Consider the following 22,089-nt stretch of genomic DNA (forward strand, 5'->3'; position numbering starts at 1 on the left):
TTTTTTGTTTAATTTGGTTCATGATTTGGGGGGGGGGGGGGGTGAGGGGAGTGACCACAGGTAATTATTGACTGTCTGGAAGGTTATAAAATCTCTATCTTTAATTCTTTAATTATAACATACAAGAAAGAAGGAGGTAGGATCCTTACTCACAACTTGCAATGTGTGAGCTGGAGGCGAGCCAATTTCTCAGAAAGCTCAAGGTTGTAGGCACTGGAATGTGTTTTCCTGAGCAGGTCTTAGCATACAAAAGCTTCTGTGCCAAATTTTTGCCTGCTGCCTACCACTGAGAACAGACTAATGCTAACCTGACTCTCAGCGAAACCTGAGTAAGTTCCGCACAATTTGTTGCCACGAGATGTGAGCATATGTATCTACTGTGAACTTGTGAAGAAAGCTTCTGCTAGCATAAAGCAGGCAAAAACTACTGGATGAATCCCAGAACACCCAGGGCAGCAGAATTCCTTGAACCACACAGCTCACAGACTTTGTGTGCTAGGTATCATATTGTGTTCAGAGTTTTTACCTCAGTCACCAACATGGGATACTTACAGAAATTGCTTTTTCTGTACAGCATTGCTAAGCACAGTTTGTGCTTCCAGGTGCACCAATGCCATCCCAGCCACTCGAGGCAGATGAGGATTTGCAGCTGTGGAAAGAGGTAAGCATCATCTGCCATATAGTATACTCCCATTTCCTCTGTGTCCATCCTTGCTGCAGTCACACCTCACTCTCCAGTACTTCTCTTGCACAGAGTTCAGGTGCTTCTTCTTCCAGTTCTGCTTCTCCTCTACATCTCCGATTCTGACATCACCAAAGAGGTGAAACAACATATTTTCCAGGTTTTCTGAACAGTTGTTCCAGAAAGATTGAGGCTGGATGTTGGGATGTCATTCTGGGAAAAGACTGTCCTGGCTCAATGGAGAGCTATGTTTGCTAACAGTTGTCATTTACCTATCAATGGCCAGGCAGCCACTACCCCTTGAAGCAACAGTGTCCTGTTTGGTAGTTTTATAGTCTATACCGAATACACAGGAATTGTTTCAACTCATCTAGTCTTACCTCTCACTGCTTCTGTTCTGCACACAGGGCTGGGACACTGTATTTAATCCTACTCAGCCCTCTCAATTTACTAGGTAAAGGATAATCTACTGTCTCAATTAGCCTCTCTAACATTTTGCTGCTGATCGTTATCACAACTTCAACTCTCATATTTGAAATGAAGATTTGTTTTGACTCTAGAATGTGACATATGTGTTAACACAGGCTCTTACCTGCTGTTTTGGAACAGCTGGAGTGCCAGGGCATACCATGCAGAGAGTGTTTAGCCTGCAACTTGCATGCCCTGGCCTTGATGTAGCCTTCAAGTATTCTGTTGATATTTAATTTCATAGCTTCTGATAATAGACAGCAAGTGACTCATAGGAGTACAGATACAGACTTGCATTACAGGAAACACTTCCCTTACTGTCAGCTCCCCATAGCTCATATTGGAAATACTGACTCAGAAATGAAAATATTTCTAGACTGGCACTTGAACGAGCCCTAGTGATATTTATCTCCTGAGAAAAAGTATGATCCTGACACCTGTAAGAAGTTTCTGAAAATGAGTTATTTACATTTTGAATTAAAAATGCTGTTTTATACATTTCTGCATTTCTTGCTAAGATTTGCTACTTGCAACACAGGATTTGTCTCTGTAGTGACTGGAAACAAGGCAAAGTTCCTCTTGATTTTGGTGGGAAAAAAAGCTACGCATAAGATACTGTGTCAAATTACATAATACAAACAGTATAAAATGCACTATTATAGCAATAATAATGCAGGACTGGAAGGGGTCTAAGGAGAGAAAATTAGATGCACTAAATCAACCTGATTACAGAATCATACTAGTTCAGTGGGCTTTCTTGGAGTGAAAATAATCAGTTCTTGCCTGTTTTTACTTTACTAGTGGATCATTCAGGACAAGTACTGCCTCTAAACGAACTTAGTTTTTTCCAAGTGTGACTCTTGAGTTGATAAATACGGGAACTTCATAACTAAGTACTGTGTTCCTTTACTTGTCTCTCACATCCTTTTACTCAACCCCAGAAAATTCACAAGCTCTCACCCTCAGGCCACATTTCTGACATAGGAGAGAAAATTACAGAAAAGGTGCACCAAGGATGATAGAAACTATAATTTTTTAAATTTTTATTATCTAGAAAAAGGAATTAACAGAAGCTGTGGCTTTTCTTCAGCCCTTACTTTGTCCATGCAGGTTTTAGCTGAGAGATACCTTGCTGTGCATGGTGTTGAACACAAAGCTGTCTCTGGCTTGTCCTGCTGCTGAATTACATTAGTCTCTAAGAGTCACCTACAGCTACAAATAAACAAACAAATAAATAAAAACAAAAAATCCCTCACCAAGGAGAAACAACAATTTTTAAACTTAGGCTTCCAAAATGACTTCAGCTTAGTTTATCTCATTTGCTGCTGATTCCTCCCTCTGCGTTTTCTTACTCTGAAAGTACTGAAGCTGAACTAATGAGACAAATAAATGCAAGATGAAAGGAAAAGAGGACAGGGAGGATGTGTTACCAACCAAAACTATTTGAAAGGGGAATTCTGTGAGCTATTAGCTTTCCCACTGTCTCTGCTAATGCTTTCTTGTAGATTGTCTCAAGAGAAATGAATCATCACTTGTCTCAAAGTACTCGGATCTGCATTATTTGTTTAGTACTTTTTTTCATTTAATGTTTTCATTGCTAAAGAGTGCTATTTAGGGCTTTTAACCTATAATAAAATCATAAGACCCATTGGATTGCATACTGTATTAAAAAAAAAAAAAGGGCAAAAAACCCCCACCTGTTCTTTACGCAATCTGTGAACAAGATGATTGGCAAAGGTTTTTGGCATCTGGACCAATAGTATCAAATACTCAGTGGAAAAAAATAGTGCATACCAATGGTGGTTGGTATAACTTTAAACCTATGTAACGAAAAATAAAGACACTCTTCTTCATTTTTATTTAACAGAGCATCTTCAGTTGGAATACTGGAGATTTTTTCTTCTCCTTACAGAATACTTTGAACTTCCAGTACTGGTAATACCATTTTCATGAATTGAAATGTCTTTCATTCCATTTCTTCTCCCTCTCCAATTAGTTACTGCTTAAAATTATTCAGAGGTATGGGATTCTTTGGAAAAGAGACAACAGAGAGAGGAGGTGATTAGCTGTCTATACAAGGCTATGTAGGAATCATTGATTCATTGCTTCTTCCACGACAAGATTATAATAACACTTAACCAAGATAGCTTTGAAAAGACTGATCAAGACAAACAGAAGTAGTATTTCATGCAGTGCTTAGGAAACTCTACAGTGGCTCAGAGAGAGACTGATCAAATTCACTGCACAGAAATCTACTGAGCTTTATCACAAAGGACTTACTTCTGACTCAAAGTGCTTGCACTAGAGATTGCTGGTGGTTGGAGAGCATGGGTTTTACCCAGCCATTGGTCTTGTCTTAGGTTTTTCCTTGGGTGTCAACATTTGGCCATTTTTGGAGATAAGATGTAGAGCTAAATGGACATTTGTTCTGATAAGATGAAATGGAATTTGGAACTTCTTGGTTTGGTTTGTGGATTTGTTTGGTTTGTAGATTTATTTGGTTTGGTTTTGTGTCTGTGTGTCACATTCTATTCTGTGATGAGGTGTCTGATTTAATCAACAGTGACTTCGTCTACAGTGCTCTTTGAGTTCAGACTCCCTGAAATATATTGACCGTATCTCTTAATAGTACTGTGATCTGGGAAGCACCTCCTTTAAACAAAATCTTGTAAGGCTTCTCTTTTGCAAAAGAAATAAGTGCAAGCCTTGTATGTTGGCTGATGGTGACTTGCACAAATAGACTGACAGGCATAAGATGTGCTGGCACATATAATAATTCAAGAGATGCCTGTGTCATACACCTGCAGGGATGCTGGAATACAATTGGAAGAGTTGTATTTGAGGACTGCTCATTGAATCACTTGCTTTAATTTTTATATTTTCTTTCAGTTTTGTATAATCTGAAATATCACAGAAGAGATTTAAGTTCATACTCCACACCCTAGATGCTTAAAATAATAATTTAAAATATTATTTATTCCGAGAAGGGGACAAATAAGAGGAACATGAGGGGGTAAGAGACTAAAGGATGCAGATATCTATGTGTTTGTTCAGAGCAAGCAATTATAATATTTTATTATTTTTTTTTAATGTGGCTAATGCCTTTTTTTCCCCTTGAATGCAAATTATTTCATGAATGTACCTAAAAGGGTTCCTTAGAGTGAACAAGCCTGCCAAGCCTTTAGGTGTACTGAACTGTTTCTGAAAATATAAGTATTTCCCTGTTTTTTGTTGATTTGACTTCTTAAAGAAGGACTGTGTAAACTTTTACAGATAGAGGATGCATGTTCTGCCTACCTGTCCTCAGATTCTCAGCCACAGGTGAGTCAGACAGAGGTTATTTTGTTATTTTTATACTATTTGTTATATGCAGTAGGAATGGAAATGCAATACCTGACTTAATGTTTTCTTTACGTTAGGCATCCAGCACACTGGAAGAACTTTGTTTTTTGGTCATGGGATTTCTCCAGAAGCCACAGGTAACACACATGAAAGACTACTTAGCATTTCCAAAAGCTGATCTCTCAGTGTACAAGGAATTCTGAGGACCAAGTATCTGAAGTGTCACTCAGTGCTGAAAGTAATATCAGTTCTTATTCTGCAACATTGTGTCCTAATCCAACACCTATTAAAGACAACAAGGAGACTCTGATGTTTGGGAAAAAAATCTCCAGGTTGGATACAAGTTTTTAGGTGTTTTTATTGCTGTTGAGTAGATAAATGAAGATCTCTCAATGGAGAAAGAGATGTACTTAGGAGACTCTAAGGGTATACAAAGGAGCATCCACTAAACCTATATATCTTCTAGCAGGGAGTAATCAGTGTTCTCTACAACGTTTGAAAAGAGTAGCTACATGGATAAGCAAAGATATGTGTTACACTGTCAATTAGGACAATATTCCAATTCAGTACTGATGAGTTTATAATGGGAATGAAATTGTCCATTGTTGTTTTTTTTTTGGTGGTGGTTGTTTGTTTGTTTTAACAAATAAAAGCCTCTGTACTGATTATTATTCCCACAGGGCTTAGATGAAAAAGACAACACCAAAAGGGTAAGATTTCTATGTATATTTTATGATCCCACTAAAATTGTCACGAAAATCATGACACCTTTCCCCACTTTTAAAACCCCACTTTTAATTTTTTTGAACAGTTCTTATTTCATTATTCTAAGAGTCATGACTCAGGCAACTCAGACATCAGGGTAAGTGGCATAGCACCTCCTTGTGAGTCCATGTGTGCTGGTACACAAAACCAAGGTAAAGTTCCTTTTTCCAGTAGTCTCTCCAACTGTGTAGCAAGCTCAGAATGGGAATTTTCATGTGTAAGACAAATAATGTGTTGTAATAACATGGGAGTGGATCATCAACACTGTACATGGGTGGAAAAAAAAAGACCAAATATTCATGTAATCCCAACTGCATCTTAATCTTGTAATTTCAATATTTAAGATTAAGTTCAAGTGCTTTTTTTTTTTTGTGCTTTTTTTTTTCTGATACTGGAACATAACATATGCAGTGAAACAATGCTGATTTATAGATGATGAGAACAGGACCATAAATATTAAGAACTCTTAATTACTTTTACTGATTACATTGTATCTATTTATTCGTGCATGTAATAAAATACGTATCAGGCAAAGTAGTGAAGTCTCGCTCAGTTTTAGATTATACTTTAAATTAAAAATAGGATTTAAAAAAATAGCCTAGTATTGTTGCTGTAAAAATATTCTCATAAACCAAGAAATAAACTACATGTGATCCACCCTTGCTTTTATGGTGCAAACATAATCTGTTATTTCTGTCCATTTATGTGTTTTTCTGTGCACCATAGGATTTTAAGAAAGCTACATGTATTCATGTTTTATCGCTTCCTAACAATCATTTTTCTATGCTAATATCCATTTTTGCCTTGTTCTTTACATTTCTTCAGAGATATGTCTTATATTGCTGATATTGGGGTCAGTGTTTGCATGACAGAGCCACTCTGGAGGTTTTAATGGTAATCAGGCACAGTGAAATGAGCTATTTGTGCCTCTGCTCCTGCTTGAGAGGTTCCTACACCCACCTTTGTCCCCATCCTGAATATCTTTGCTCCATCTGCCCCCAGAAATTACTGCTTTCTTACTTCTTCTGGTTTACCTGTTGAGTTGACTGTTTTCTAGCCCAGTTCTCAGAGATACTAACTTAGGTGAGATCCATCATTACTTGGCTTGATTAGCACCTCTCCACTGACTGCAAGACGGAGCCCAGGTGGCCAGCTGGGATGCTCTTTAACTCTTCCACTCAAATTAGCCTTCTCTTTTTTTAGATATTATGATGCCACATTGCCTACCTTAGGCAGACAGTGCAAAATGGGCTCAAGTAGGCAAGTTAATTTTACCTATTAAGCATATTAACACTTAAAATCTTGTTGAACACAAGGAATTTCATGATTGGAGCTTGTCTTTTAGGTAGAGTGCCCAATGCCACAGTTACGAATTTCACTTGAGATGGTTCCTTCTTGCACACTGTTTTCTAGACGTAAATTAACTTTATATTCCTGCAATTTAAGTTATTTTGAAGTAAAATTAACTTTTCAGTACAATGGAGGTTGAAGCTGCTCACTCCCGTAGTAGATATCGGTAGAAATGTTAGTGGGAGTACTGGGAAATATTCTCTGTACCACTAGTAGAGACTGAACAAAGTCTGAATAAGAGCAATTGCCTGGGCAAGAAGTCTGTAAACAGTTCTGAACTTTCAATGAGCAGAGGTGAAGATGCATAGCTTTTCCCTCCATTCCTGTCTGAGTCACAGCATCAATATAAATCTGGGTGCTAGTTTGTTATCAAGTCAGAATGTTAAAAAACAATAAGTTTCTCAATTAACATCCTCAGCCCTTTTTTTGGTGCATTTTGGTCCATAAGCCAATATGGTGGGAAGGAACTTTTTTTGCCTCTTAAGGTCCAAATGCTATTGTTGCTCATGTGTCTGTGTTCATGTCCTCTCAGTCATCTGTCCTGCATCCTTTGCTGCAACTTGTTCCCCAGCTTAATGAGAGAAGGCTGAAGAGATACAAAGTGGACGTATGTAATCTTAAACTCTGTATGCTTTCATTCTCACACCTTGTGATTCATGAGCTCATCAGACATTGTTAACTCCCATGTTTTCAATGAACTCTTAATCCTATGAGTATGTATGTCAGCTTTCATCTAGTCATGGTTGGCGTTGGTTAAACTATCTACTCCTGTCTTCAGATCACTGCATAATCTCAACTGTATGCCCTGAGTCACTTGGAACTGGGCATTATTGTGTCCACTGTTTAAATCCCATCTCAGTATTATACACATATACTACAGTACAGGCAAAGAGGTAACAACTAAGGGAAGTCCATACAGTTGTCAGCTGCATGGGGAAGAGAAAAAGGGAATGAATGCTTAGTGAGCAATGACGAGTCTGTTTTTGACTGTGTACTGTTTTTCTGACACTCCTTCTGCAATGTAAATGTGGAGAAACGATGTGCAAATTTATGGCACATTCTTTGCTGATTTATGTAGAGCAAAGAAACTCAGTATAATAGTATACCTGGTGAACTAGAGTAAAAATTAAAAGCAAGACTCAAAAATTATGTAGTTTAAACCCTACTTCCTTTGAAAGGTTCCTTGGATTTAAGCTGCTCTGGTGTTTGGAAGTGATGGGAGCCATCCTGTTTTACATAGTGCTTACAGCATTAGAGTAGAGCATGAAGTGATTTCTTTCTATGGCAACTCAGGTTATGATCATTACCCAAGAGATCACAAAATCCAAGTTTTTAATTAAGAAACACCATCCTTGTTAAAGAAATACCATCTACATTTTATGTTCTGATAAGCACAAGATTTGAACTATTTTGTTTCACAACTGGCTTGTCTCCCCACCTGCAGGAAAGACACCTCACTCATATATCTGATATTAACAGAAGCAATGAAAATACTGTGATTATGTGTATATGTTCTCTAATCATGAAGGTCTCATTAAGGCAACTGAATACTTCAGGCTTTGCACTTGTTACATTTAAGTGGAATTTCTATTAAATTTTTTTCATTGTTTATTGCCCCTTCTTGCTATATGGATCATTGGACAGTTTTTTTCTCAATGTGTACGGTAGAGACAGGATAGAATATCCTAAGCACTGGTCTTTTTTAGGGAATTAATGAGAGAGCGGTGATTGTGATAAAACTCAGAACCATCTGGGCTGTTATTCCTGGAGGAGTCTTAAGTATTTCTGACATTTAAACTTTACGTTGTCGTCCTTCTGCAAAGCGCAAAGACCATTTCTACTTTGTCTGTAGGGACTCCACTACCATGAAGACACTTTGATTGTGTCTGGGTAATGAAATTTGGAAAGTTGGAGGCAAAGGCTGCTCATCATTACTAGTAATATTCAAAAGCAATTGGAACTGAGTCAAAACTTGAGGTGGAATTTGGCCCTCATTCATGTTGTATGCTATTTCTACATGACGACATGAACTTCTTGTTACCGACATATATATATATATATATACACACACACACACACACACATATATAAAGCATGCCTTTAAAGGGCAAGACTGTATGTAGAGTAGTACGAATAAATACTTTTAATATATACCTCTCTATATGGATTCATATAAAGAGGTATATATTAAAAAACCTCTCTACATGTATTCATTTACAAGAGAAGATATTATTTAAAACACTTTTTTTTTTTTTTTTTTTTTTTTTTTTCAGGAAGAACTTCAAGGACCTGGAGGGATTCAAAGCAGAGGCTACTTTTTCTACAGGGTATGGTTTGTTTGACTTTTTCTTTTCATTTCGTGATGGAGGTTACGGAACAAGAAGTAGAGAGACCAGCGAATTGCAGTAAAGAATTACTGTGACTGAGGAATCTTTTACCAGAAAGACCATCCCACCTTACAGCACTACTCAAGATCTGCTCCAGGCATCTTCTTGGATTAAAATAGAGGAAGCTTTTGTATGTATCCTTGTGTCTGTATATACATGATACCATGCTATGCCTTAATAAGCCATGGGTTATTATGTATATAATTCTCAGAAAAAGTTATAGAAAATCCAGCATCTTGGACTATCCTTGTAAAGCATTGTTCAACATGGTACATTTGCATGGAATAGAAATACACTGCTGTGCTTAAACACTGTATCAAAACAGAAAGTGGCCATGTTGAACTCATTTCCAACCTAAATGATTCTATGATTCAATTAAAAGACAGCAAGCTTTTGTAGTTACACCTCTTATGTATCAGGCTTCAATCTTTAGAGCTCTTGCCACAGGCCAGAGCTGCAGGTGACATTAGTATCGGTCCATTCATGATGCTAGAGCAAAAAGCAAATCCTTACTAACTTTAGTAGGAAATTTTGTATTAGCTTTAGCAGAAATTATATCAAGTCCCTCAGTAGAGTAAAATATTTCTGAGAATGACTATGGTGAAAAGGGACAAACTCTTTGGCCATATTAAAGAACACAGTCTAAAAATAAAACAACGAGTTACTTAAATGTCTGTTAATTGCAACAAACATTTATAATGTTAAAACAGTCTGTAAGCATGTTTTAAGAAAATGCAAAAGAGAATTAGGGATAATGGTCTCTTTTACTTCTCCCCCTTATAAAATCATACAAGATAGGCATTATTCATTCTTCAATCTATATGTGGTGAACTTTACTGTAGAATTTTCCAGGTATGGATATATATTAAACAGTGACTGGTCTCAGTTTAGCTTTACTGATGATCACATTGACAGAGTGGAGAAGTTTACCAGTTTCTGTACATACCAAGTTGGGTGGGCCTTTGTTATTGAAACCAGTCGGTTTTGTAGAGTGCTTACTGAATATTTGTCTTTCAGCCACGCAATGGAAGGAGATCAGTGGATTTTCGCTGACGAGGTACTCACTATTTTTATTAATGATCTACATTTAAATTAGCTTATTTTTATACAAACATAAATAAATATGCAATATTTATGTTGGGAACAGAAAGCCTTTAACTGTGTAGTCAACTCAGTTTTCCACAAATTTCTCACGGTGGTGTTAAATGCATGTAACTTAAGATGAAGTAAATAAAAGCTGTAGGTACTCAGTTCCTAGAACATAGAACACAGAGGTGTTTCTGACTGCAATAACTGGAAGATATCCGAGGTTTGTAAACAATTTGGAAAGTTACTAATTATGGTAATTATATGTCAGGAAGAACTGATTCAACTCCCTGTCAAATACATTCTGTGAAGTAAACTGACATCCTGGGGGTAATCACCTAATCTTACACAAAAAAACCCCACTGAAACTAAGTACAGGCTTTTGGAGTGAGAGAAAAAGTATGTCAATAATATAATACTCTATTTTCTTACGTATTTTATACCTCTATCATATTGTCAGTATTTAGTGTTATACTATGCCAACAGGTAATGTTTTTTCTTATTTTTCAGGATTTTAGATTCCTGATCTAGAACTAATGCTGCAGAAATGCTGAGTACATGGACATACTGTTTTCCTGTCATTACCAATGTACAATTAAAAACCACTAGAATATAAATGTTCTTTAAAATTAGATTCTGTTAAGAATTCAAAAGTTTCTTTACTTTCTTGATTATATTACAAGCATATTACATTTGTTTCCTAGAGTTATGATGTTTACACTGTGTCATGCAACTGTAAAAAGTTAACGTGTGCATGCAACAGACATTGCCTCTAACAACACTGTTCTGTACGTTTATTTTCCTTTATAAATAAAGGCACTTAGTTGTTTTAATGAGAATCTTTGCAATGTAGACTACTGCATTTTTTCAGAATACATTGTAAGTGATTGATGCAGTCTCAATAATCACAGTTTATCTAGGCAGGCCAGACAAAAGTGTGGTTTGGTATTCAAGATGATGTTTTCTACGCCTGTACTTTCTTCACTGTAGCCTGTGGACTTCTGGCAGTCTGCAGTGTCAGGTGTCAAGATGAGTGCTCTGCAGGTGGCCTGCACAACTATATTGGTGATAAAAGAGTTTGGCAGTCTTCAAAATGCCTTTGGTTAATAATGTTTGGTTGCCTGAAAAAAAAATTATTGTGTCTTTCTCTATGGAGAAGGAATTGCATTGAACGAAGTGGGGAAATCTGATCTTGACTTATGTCAGGAAATCATACAGTAAAGCACTTATGTGCATACGTATCACTTGTGTTTCTTCAGGAATTCCCTTGGTGGAGCAGTGCTTTTAGTTCTGTGGATTTTTGGATACCCTGGCTGTCAAAAGTAAACCCTGAGAAATTATACCACAGCAGAATCTTCATTTGTGTTTTTCCTTCTCCAGACCCATTAGTGACCATCTAATTAGATTATAGAGCTTCTCTTTTATTTTTTATTTTTCCAATTGATTATATCAATTACTTTTCAAACAAAGAAGGAGAAAACATCACTTATTCTTAATTCTTTATCCACGTTTTCATATGTGGATAAAGTTAAAATAAGACTGCTAGTATATTTGAAGGACTTGGTGATGTAATAACCATGTTTTTAGAGGTCGAATGTTCCATAAAATAATTTTCCAAATGCTATAATTAATTATTTGCAATGGAGATGTAATTTCTAGTCCAAAATCTGGATATTGGATCTTTACGGAAAGGACCATTTAAAGTATTCTGGTGTGAATCTCTGCTTTATCTTAGCAATAAGGCAGTAGATGTTTGCAAAGCCAGAGTACTTTGCTGTTATGAATGTTGGTAGCAGTACCCCTCCTACAGTCTGTGACCCCAGGCAATAGAAATGTTGGAAGAACTGTCATGAACCACTGTCTCTTCTTTTCCACTTTTTTTCACTTCTTTTTCATGCCAGAGACACTGGCAGACGTAAGAGTCTTTTTGCAAACCCATGTAATTAACTTCCTTCTGAGTGATAGCATGGTTCTATTTACTCTCTTTGTGGATTTTCCAAGGATGTTTTCATCTAAAATGCAAAGCAATTCTTTTACCTTTGTGAAATTCCTTGAGGCATGTGTAGCACTTGACCATTATTAGAATTTGTTTCATTATATTCATGCTAAATTCCGTGCAAGAGTCTTGGTGAATAAAAAGGAGGCAGCTGTCGACTGGAAGGCCAATGTAGTATCTGTGGGCATGGCAGTAATCCAATGGAAATCCTGGATGTTTCCTCAGGTGAAATTTTTGTTCATTTGATGCTGCATTATTATGGAATTATGAATAGCACTAAATGTTTCTAATATAGACATATTTATACAGGGACTTCTTTACAGAGGTTTCCAAACAAGTCATTATTTCAGGGAGAAAACTGCCATGATTTTTGATTGACAACCTGTTTTAAATCTGCTTTACTACTCCTAATCCATATTCAAGGCCTCCTAGTGTGTAATTCTAGAATTCCAACAGCAGGCCAGTTACAATAAACAAATTATATTAATGTGATAATTTCAGTAGAAATTCAGGCTTGCAAATAGCATGCAGTTCCTTTATGTTAACAGTTTAGTTAAAATTACCAGTATGTAGACACCACCTACAGAAGTCCTGTGCTATAAACATAGTCTATGAAGTAGCTTATGTTGACATATTAATATTAATAGTTCATTTAAAACAAAAACATCTTTTGCTTTATATTCTAGACGTGCTTGTACATGTTTATTCACAGTGTCAATACCTTATTCTTAGTAGTGACGTAGAAATGCTAATACAAAACCATGCTTCTCTAAAGCTGTGTTTCTTTAAGGGTGTTTAAGTAAGCAGTGTATTGTTTTGGGTTTCTGAACTAGGTTTCCAAATATCTTTTAGACAAAATTTTAGCTGATATTTTGGAGACTGATTATTTAATCTGTGCTTTCATTTTGAGTTCCCTCCCTCCTCCTCCCTTCATCCCTCCCTCCATCCCTTTCTCCCTCCTCTCTGCCCTCTTCCCTTCCCTGCTTCCTCCTCAGAAGTGAAAAAAGACAAATGAAAATTCCTGCTAGAGAATATTACCTTCAGGTATTACAGCCTCTAAAGTACTGGTTTCCTTTTGTTATATTCTTAATATATGCCAAAGTGAAAAGGGTTGGTTTTGATTTAAAAAAAGAGCACACAAGACTGCTTTGTTGATTTGTTTGTGTTTTGTTTTTAATAATGTTAAAGCAGGATCCAAATGAAGATACTAAATGGAATGACATACTGAGACATTTTGGAATTCTTCCTCAAAAAGAAAAAATGAAAGGTGAAAATGAAGAAATTCTTTTACACTTGTAGAAAGCAGTAGGCAAGTAAAATTTAAAATACATGCCATTAGTATGGTAAATTTGAAAAGTAGAGATGTTTTCCATAATGCTTTTTATAACTCAAATATTGTACAATAATATTTTTATTTTAATTCTTTTCACTTGGTTATTTTAAAAAGGATTCTGAATTAAATGCACAACACAGTTAGTGACAAACACTATGACATGTAACAAGTACAGGTAGCTCATTTCCATAATTTCACAAAGGAATTAGTCAGTATAAGCAAGGGTCACATTCTGAAGTGTTCCAGTCCTGCATTTCTGTATTTTCCTGTATAGTTACAGTTAAACATTTTTTTCTCTCTCTCACCCAGAGTTACGCCAAAGTTCAGTATTTTCACATATTAGTACATCTTTTTCTTTTCATTACTTCCATGTTTGTGTAATATTTTTGTACATTTTAAATATTTGTAGACACTTGTGAGAGCAAAAGGTGACATTTTTTTGTATGTTGTTTGTAGTGAAACCGTATGAAAAAATTAATCTTGAGGAACTGAAGGAACCTGAAGAAGACTTTGAAGAGGCTGATAGAAATTTCTATCCAGATTAACAGGGCATGTGTCACAATTATATATGTACATGCTCCTGAAAAAAACCCTCAGAATCTTTTGAATAGTAACGTCTGCTGACTGATGCCGTTGCCTTTTTTCACCTTTGCCAGCGGAAAGACAGAACTCACATTACTGTCCTACTTCCTCTTGATTGCCAGTGGCAAAAAGAAGGCATTTACAACATAATTTACGTTGATATTTTGTTAAAACAAAATTATTCCCCTTTAAAAGTACTTAATTTTGTCTGAATGGCGGATATTTAAATAAAAATAATAGAAGGGGCCACAGTGAAAACTACTGTTACATGTCCTCAGGTCAGCTGAAGATACACTGCACTACAGCATTGTATGTTGTATGTTTCAAGTGTTGGATACTCAACACTTACTGAGCAGTGGCACGTTTCCCAGGGAGGCTGTGGAGTCTACAGTCTTGGAGATACTCAGATGATGTCTGGACACATTCCTGGGCATCCTGCTCAATGCTGACCCTGCTTGAGCAGAGGGGTTGGATCAGGTGATCTCCAGAGATATCTTCCAACTCAGCCATGCTGCAGTTGTGTAATTCTGTGATATACAATGTGCTGTTCTTAGGCATAACTGTGGCACAATCTTATTCAGCTATTTAATAGGAGTACACCAATCATTTCACTTGTGATATCAGGCAGAGGCAATATGTTTTATTAATTGAGGTTTGAAAAACTTCTGCAACTTGTATGGAGACATAGTAGTTTTAGCTATACTGGACATTCATATATATAAATATATATATTGTAGGTATTCTACAAAGTATTCTGCTGAGTTCTGCAGAGCTGTAACTAAGAAAAACTGAGACATACAGTATACACAGAATAAAAATGCTAATAGAATCAAAACCATTTCCTCTGTCTACATTATACCTGTACTTACTGCTTTTGCATTGTGAAAATGACTAAAATAATTCAAGTGTTGACACTGCATATCTAGTGCTCTATTATCATAGTAACATTATAATTCATATAATTATGTGGAAGCTGTGAACCTAAAACATCATGCATTGTTGCTAGAGTATAATAACACTGGACATACATAATGTAATCTTTTTTGAAAAAGCCACTTGTGTAGTGGATTTCAGTTAGTAAAATTAATAGCTGGTTCAGCAAATGTCAGTGAGGTATCTTCCTTTTCTACCTTCTAAATAGTTTTACAGATGAAGACTGCCATCTACTGTTTTTACATTCTGATTTCCATGAATTATTTTAATATTATCTCATAAAAATTAGTATGAGTAATGGTAGTTCTTCCTCAAACTAATCTCATTTTCAGAATCAGAAAAACAGATAATACCTGTTTTTATTTTTTCTGGCTTTGTCTCAAATGACAAACCCTTGTGCAACATGCTTGTTACCCAGGTTTCCTAAATGCAATACTGAGAAACATAAAACTAAGAAAATGTATTTCAATGTTATCTTTCTGAATAAAGATTAGCATTAAAGCCTTTCTGGCTCTGAAATTGTGTTAGAAGACCTTGAGATAAGGGGTTATGCAAAGCATTTTTTAAAGTAATTGAGATAAATGCTCTAGATATTATTCTAAAATTAATTTGAAATGTTATAAATGCTTATTTTTATTATTGCCTTTTAATTGCGCAGCAATGCTTGCAAGAATAGAAGTATCATCAGAGGAGGCAAAAGTATGGGGAGCTAAGAGAAATTTGTGGAGAGCAGTATGTACAGGAAGTTACAAATGCTCCAGAGGATGTTTGGGTCATAATTCATCTTTATTGATCAAGGTAATTACTTGACTGTTTAAGATGTTCAATAGAGAGAATTGAACTGACAATTAAAAATCAATACCAAAAGACATTAAATAAAATAGACTAATTAAATAGCAGTTGTTTGGAGGTAGTGGAATTAAGGAGTATGGGACCTCCTTGATACATTAATTCATTTTTTGGAATGTCCCCTCCAACGCAAACCATTCTATGATCCTGACACTGAAACTGCCTTACCTGTCACGGGCCACCAGAGGGCGATGCTGGAACTCACCGCGGGTGCCTCGGCTAAACCAGCGTCTTGAACTTCAGTCCACTACAAAGACCCCAACTTCTGAAAGGTTAAAGGCCTAGAGGGGAAGGAACAAAACACAACAACAACAAAAAAACCAAACAAAACACCCCACAAAACAAAAAACTCTCTCTTTTTTTTTTTCTCCCCCTTTAACTGAGATTTCTATGGTGATTGTATTGCAAATAATGGCTATGAAAGTAATGAACAGATCTGTAGTGGTAATACGACTGTACAAACATTTCTATGATGTTTCTTAGATTTTACAAAAAGAATGGAGAAATAAGTAAATGTTAAACTGAAAACCTGTTCAAATAAACAAACGTAAAAACCTCATTTAAACCCTACAGTAAATGGACAAAATGAGCTTCAAAATCTTAATGGAGAACAAAATTGAGGCACAATGCTTCAAGCATCTGATAGCTTTACTGACCCATTTTATAGACTGCCTATTTACATTGCCTTGAAATTTTTACTTGGATAGCTCTTTAAATCCTGATGATCTTAGAAGAAACTAAATAAACTTTGTGGTGCAATTCTTAAAACAAATTAAAGTAGAAGCAGACTAAACTAAATGGTACATTTATTCTTCAAAAGCTCCAATTACTTTATTTATTTTGCAGATCATTTACACTGCAAATGTCATCATGCTTTTTTATTCTTTTCTAGCATCTCAATGTGTTTACTGGTTAATGAATATCTCAGCCTGCTAGTCAGAAAGTTTCCAGAAGTCAAGTTTCTCAAAGCCATTGTAAACAGCTGCATTCAGAACTACCATGACAGATGTTTACCTACAATACTTGTATGCAAAACTGGTGAAATAAAAGGCAGGTTCATTGGAGTAGCTGAATGTGGGGGAATACATCTTCAAGTGGAAGGTATGAGAAATACTTTTAAAAATTCACTTTATAGAAAATTTGATGTTGCTTGCAATCATTAATTAGATCTAAAAATCCCTGCTTAAGATCACTGAATCACAAAATCTTAGGGGTTGGAAGGGACCTCAAAGATCATCGAGTCCAACCCCCCTGCCAGAGCAGGGTCACCTAGAGTACATCACACAGGAACGCATCCAGGTGGGTTTTGAATGTCTCCAGTGAAGGAGACTCCACAACCTCCCTGGGCAGCCTGTTCCAGTGCTCTGTCACTCTTACAGTAAAGAATTTTTTTCTTATGTTTACATGGAACCTCCTATATTCCAGTTTGCACCCATTGCCCCTTGTCCTATCACTGGACGTCACTAAAAAAAGCCTGCCTCCAACATCCTGACACTCCCCCTTAACGTATTTGTAAACATGGATGAGGTTGCCCCTCAGTCTCCTGTTCTCCAAGCTAGAGACCCAGCTCCCTTAGCCTTTCCTCATAAGGAAGATGTTCCACTCCCTTCATCATTTTTGTAGCTCTGTGCTGGACTCTTTCAAGCAGTTCCCTGTCCTTCTGGAACTGAGGGGCCCAGAACTGGACACAATACTCCAGATGCAGCCTCACCAAGGCAGAACAGAGGGGGAGGAGAACTTCTCTTGACCTGCTAACCACACCCTTTCTAATGCACCCCAGGATGTCATTGGCCTTCTTGGCTACAAGGGCACATTGCTGGCTCATGGTCATCCTCCTGTCCACCAGGAACCCCAGGTCCCTTTCTCCTACACTGCTCTCCAACAGCTCAGCCCCCAACCTGTACTGGTACATGGGGTTGTTCTTCCCCAGATGCAAGACTCTACACTTGCCCTTGTTGAATTTCATCAAGTTTCTCCCTGCATAACACTCCAACCTGTCTAGGTCAAGGTGGAGACTATTTTTTAATACTTTTGTAGGGGAAAAAAAAAAAAAGTCTACAAAAAGCCAAAAAAAAATATGTAATTCTGTGGTAAGAATATTGGATAAGCATGGATATTTTGCGATCCACAGATATTTTATGAGATAAAGTTGGGTTGTCAAAAGGATGGCTCAATTTTTTTGTTGTTGATATGGAGTTTGGTCTTTAATAAAAAAAAAACCTATGTGAGAATTTATCGCAATTATCAGGATAAATTGTCATTTGTTTTTACAGAGCTTGAAAGGAAACTAGGGCAAGTTGGAGCAATAGAAACTAACTCAGAACTCAAAAAAGAACACTATAGATATGATGACACTGTCTGCTCATGAAGTCACCAGTACAAAAAGCAGTGATATGATGAAACCATCTATTACTTGAGAAAATTTTAATGAAGATATTTTTTTCTGACATAAATGAGGTCACAGTTTTTTTACTCCTTTGGTAAGCCTGAGACATTAAAAATAAATGAAAAAATAAAAGCTTTTGTTTCACTTGTGTATTTTTGATTTGTGGAAGAAAATTGATGTAGTAGATAAAAGTCATACTTACCTTTAGGATCATATAGAAGGCTGTCATTGACACTAGGAGTTTGGATTCTTAATTTAATACAAACTCTGTTTAAATGAAACAGGAAGGGGAAGATATTAGCTGGTGGATGATATTCCATACTTTCCTCCTCTTTTTATCCAGCATGGATGTGAGATACTCTTAATTCTCAGTGAAACCACTGTAGTGGAGCTCTGCTTTGCTAAGGACTTTCTCAGTTCCCTCCAGTGAAAAAGTGACCCAAAGACAATGATGTATATAGTGAGACGCAAAAATCATGATTTGGCTCCTATCATGGTTTGATTCAGGATCAGCAATTGAATGAGAGACAATAATGCTCTCAATCCCTGCCCTCTTTGACCCAGCTAGGGAAAGGAGAGAGAGAAGGAGAGAGAGAAGGAGAGACTTTCTGGATCAAAACCCAAACTAGACAGCTTTAATTAAATACTAATGATAAAAGAAATATGTACAAATATATACAAATATGTACAGGAATGTGCAAAAGCCCTATCACTTCCCCCACACCTGCAGCAACATCCCCAAATCCACTGACAAATAGTTTGCTTAAGAGATGTTCGAGAGTTTTCTCCAGTGTCCAGGATAATCTTCCCATTATTTTAAAACACCAACAGTTGGATCAGTTGTTTCTTCCTAACAAAAAATAAGTATATTCTTAGCAAAACAGTTTTCAGTACAACTGTAGACAAGCAAAACTACATGAATGAAGAGACCACACTTCTGATTCTGCATTTTTTATTAGTAATGAAATAAAATGGTATAGTACTGTTATTTTTCCAGTGACTCATCATACAAAATAATCTCAATGTGCTAATGAAGGTTGTTACACACAGTTGACATGGTTTATATCATCAGGATGTAGCAAGAAAAAACTTGGCACACAGATACCCAGAAAAAGAACTAGAAAATTCACATTAACGTGTTGTTTTTTTTCAGCCAGTAGGATACAGCTGCACTATTAGTAGATACCTACAGGCAGATACCACTTCTAGAAACTTTTACTGTGCAGATACAAAGAGATAACTAGTAGATGCACTTCAGAGATAGTGGCTTATTTGCCACTGGGAAGTACAAAGCTAACTAGTTTAAATGTAAATAGGTCATTGGTAACTTCAGATACGATTCCACAGTCATGTCAGGTGAATATCACTGTTTGTTGCTATAAAAGGAGAACTACCACCTGCATCCTCTCAGCAGTGAACCTCTCCAGTCGTTGCTGTGAGGTACAGCACAATACACAACTGTGCAAGTGCTAGTGTTGTCACATCAGTAGTAGTATGTCACTAGATAAGACAGGAAAGGCCCAAGCCTCTCCTTTGGTGACCCTTACTTCATGCAAGTGACCATGCGGTCATGATTATAGCCAGAGAAGATGCAGCAGCAAAATCCAATGGGAATCTGTAGGTTAAAAGCAGATGTTTCTGGTTCTTAGTTACACCATTTGTAGGAAAAAGGTCTATGAACGAATGTTAGTAAACCTTTCTTCACAAGGATTATGTAGATTGTGACAGGGTTTCAAGTCAGTATCTTTGTTAAACTCACTGATTTTAATATTCTGGAGTGATGTGAAATTCAGTTTCAAATTCACCTTCCTCAAACAGATTTGCTTTTGAGCATGCCAGTGAGGATCAAAAAGGAACATTCTGAGCAGAAGATTGTTCTATGGCTTTGAAGCATATCATGCACGAGATGATGATTACAGTTCTGTAGGAAACGTGGCTATAGTTAAATTAAGTTGGGTCTCGTGTAACCTTTGTGAGCAAAGCACAATTATCATTACACATCAGAGCAAACTCACATTGACAGTAAGAGCCAGAAAAATGGCATTTCTAGGTGAAGAATAGCTTCATAAAACAACCACACAATTTCTAAGCTTTCTGTCCTGTTCCTTCAGAGGCCTTGAAAATACTTTCAAAATAGAAGAACCATTAAAAAAATTACCTTGGTTAGGCCACAGGAAAACGTGTGCAATTTCCACAGCTATGCTGCCTGTTTTGATCTGGTCAGATCTTGAAATGCAAGATGTGCATCATTTCAAGATCTGGTCAGATCTTGAAATGCAAGATTGCAGTAGGTAGGTGCTATGCTCCCATACAAGCGAGATGTGAAAGGAAACAGGACAATAGCTCTACTTCGTTCTTCTGAAATATTACTGATGGTTACTAAATAACTTGGTATGTATAACCTGATGCTATTTTTAGCCTCTTGGTTTCTTGGCCATACTCTAGTTCTCGTAATTATGTATCTTCTCCTGGATTTTCCATTTCTGCTGTATCCTGTTCTCCTTATTGCATTTCATCATAGGATCATTGTCCTTTGCATGACTTACGAAATTACCAGTTTTGTTTCTATCACATTCTCCTCCACTGAAAACTAGAAATAGAGTATTATGCATCAATAAGTAACAAAAAAAATAAGTGGTTTTTCTGAGGCTTTTAGAGTTCTTCCAGTGGAAAAACTGAGCTCATGGTTAGCTCTTTAGCAGCATTACTGCTAAAGAGGATCCTGTCCCTACAGTATCTTTGCATAAGACTGGTCACAAGGTGAATTAAATGTGGAGCTTGATGTACCTGAAAAGTAATCCAGAAAGATCCATGAAAATTTGCAGCCAAGTCAAGTTTCTTGCTTCATTCCAGACACAAACACTCATTAAGCTTTATAGATACACAATCACTACACATCTAAGCACAGTCCAGTCTTGCAGTAGACAATACGGCTGGAATTTGTTACAGTTGTTACATAAAGACTGTGCAGTATCAGTCATCTCTCTGATTAACTGGTACCTGATGCTGTTTGCACTTATTAGCTGGACTGTTCCACAACTTAGTCAGCAAAGTCAATAATGCAGACACATCTTACAGTTTTTACAAGCTTGAAAAACACACACAAGAATGGTAGCTTTTGTCAGAGACATCCTGCAAACTCCTACTGCAGATCTGTCTTCCTGTGCTGAAATGATACATTTCCTGAAGGAATCCACACCACTTCACCATGTAGTCTGCCTAACAAAAACATTTCCACCCTATACATGCCACTTCAGTTTATCAGGTTCGTAATTACTTTTACCTTGCAGCCACACAAACAACCCCAAACTGTAAGGACTGGCAAATGAGAAGGATAGAATGAAATTGCCACTTTGCAGTCAGGAAGGTGGAAACTTACTTGCTGTGAGCCTTCCACCAGTTTGGTGCTCCAGAGTCCCTCAGGCCTCCTCGCCAGCCAATGTTAGCAGAGTACAATGCAAACTGCACAGAGCAGGCAGAATTAGTGCAGGGTTTTAAAGGTACAAGATTTTAGCAGGTGTTCAGATTTTAAACTCAGCTGGAGCAACTTAATTTAAAAGCTAAGCACGACTATCTCATAAAACTGGCGCTAAAGCCCTGTGTGCAGACAAAAGCTCTGAGACAGCCAAGTCCGTTCTCAGCCGCCCCGTTCAGTTCAACCAGCTCACGCCCCGCGATGCAGGAAACCACCGACCACCCGCAAGGACGGGCGGCCTGTATCCCTAAGTGGCCTGAGGTGGCCCGGCTGCTTCCTGGGAGCATCCGCGGCGGGAATGCCCGACGGGAATGACCGCACGAGCGGCACCGCCTCACGCCCGCCCGCAGCGGGGTTTGCTGGGGCTTCGCTGCTCCGGCCGGGGGCGGCCCGGCCCAAGGGAGCCCCGGCCTGCAGGGCGGGGCTCGGCGCACCCCGCGGCAGCGGCCCAGCCC

The 22,089-nt window shown here is 37.3% G+C and overlaps 2 protein-coding genes across 2 annotated transcripts in view; both read left to right on the forward strand.

The window, feature by feature from the left end:
* The window catches only part of NMU (neuromedin U), a 12,858-nt gene extending 2,811 nt beyond the window's left edge, over positions 1–10,047 (forward strand). The window contains exons 2-9 of the mRNA XM_010002523.1: positions 603–661; positions 4,424–4,471; positions 4,570–4,629; positions 5,173–5,202; positions 5,304–5,354; positions 7,140–7,214; positions 8,881–8,934; positions 10,012–10,047. Of these exons, the coding sequence (XP_010000825.1) occupies positions 603–661; positions 4,424–4,471; positions 4,570–4,629; positions 5,173–5,202; positions 5,304–5,354; positions 7,140–7,214; positions 8,881–8,934; positions 10,012–10,047 (413 nt within the window). The remainder of the gene's footprint in view (positions 1–602; positions 662–4,423; positions 4,472–4,569; positions 4,630–5,172; positions 5,203–5,303; positions 5,355–7,139; positions 7,215–8,880; positions 8,935–10,011) is intronic.
* Positions 10,048–13,255: 3,208 nt separating this feature from the next.
* On the forward strand, positions 13,256–18,190 carry PDCL2 (phosducin-like 2). Its single transcript, XM_010002524.1, is given in 6 exon segments — positions 13,256–13,385; positions 13,866–13,953; positions 15,576–15,722; positions 16,666–16,874; positions 18,047–18,083; positions 18,085–18,190. Coding segments are annotated over 6 exon segments (717 nt in total).
* Positions 18,191–22,089: the final 3,899 nt, after the last annotated feature.

The sequence above is a fragment of the Chaetura pelagica genome, unplaced genomic scaffold, assembly GCF_000747805.2.
Source record: "Chaetura pelagica isolate M959 unplaced genomic scaffold, ChaPel_1.0 scaffold67, whole genome shotgun sequence".
NCBI lineage: Eukaryota > Metazoa > Chordata > Aves > Apodiformes > Apodidae > Chaetura > Chaetura pelagica.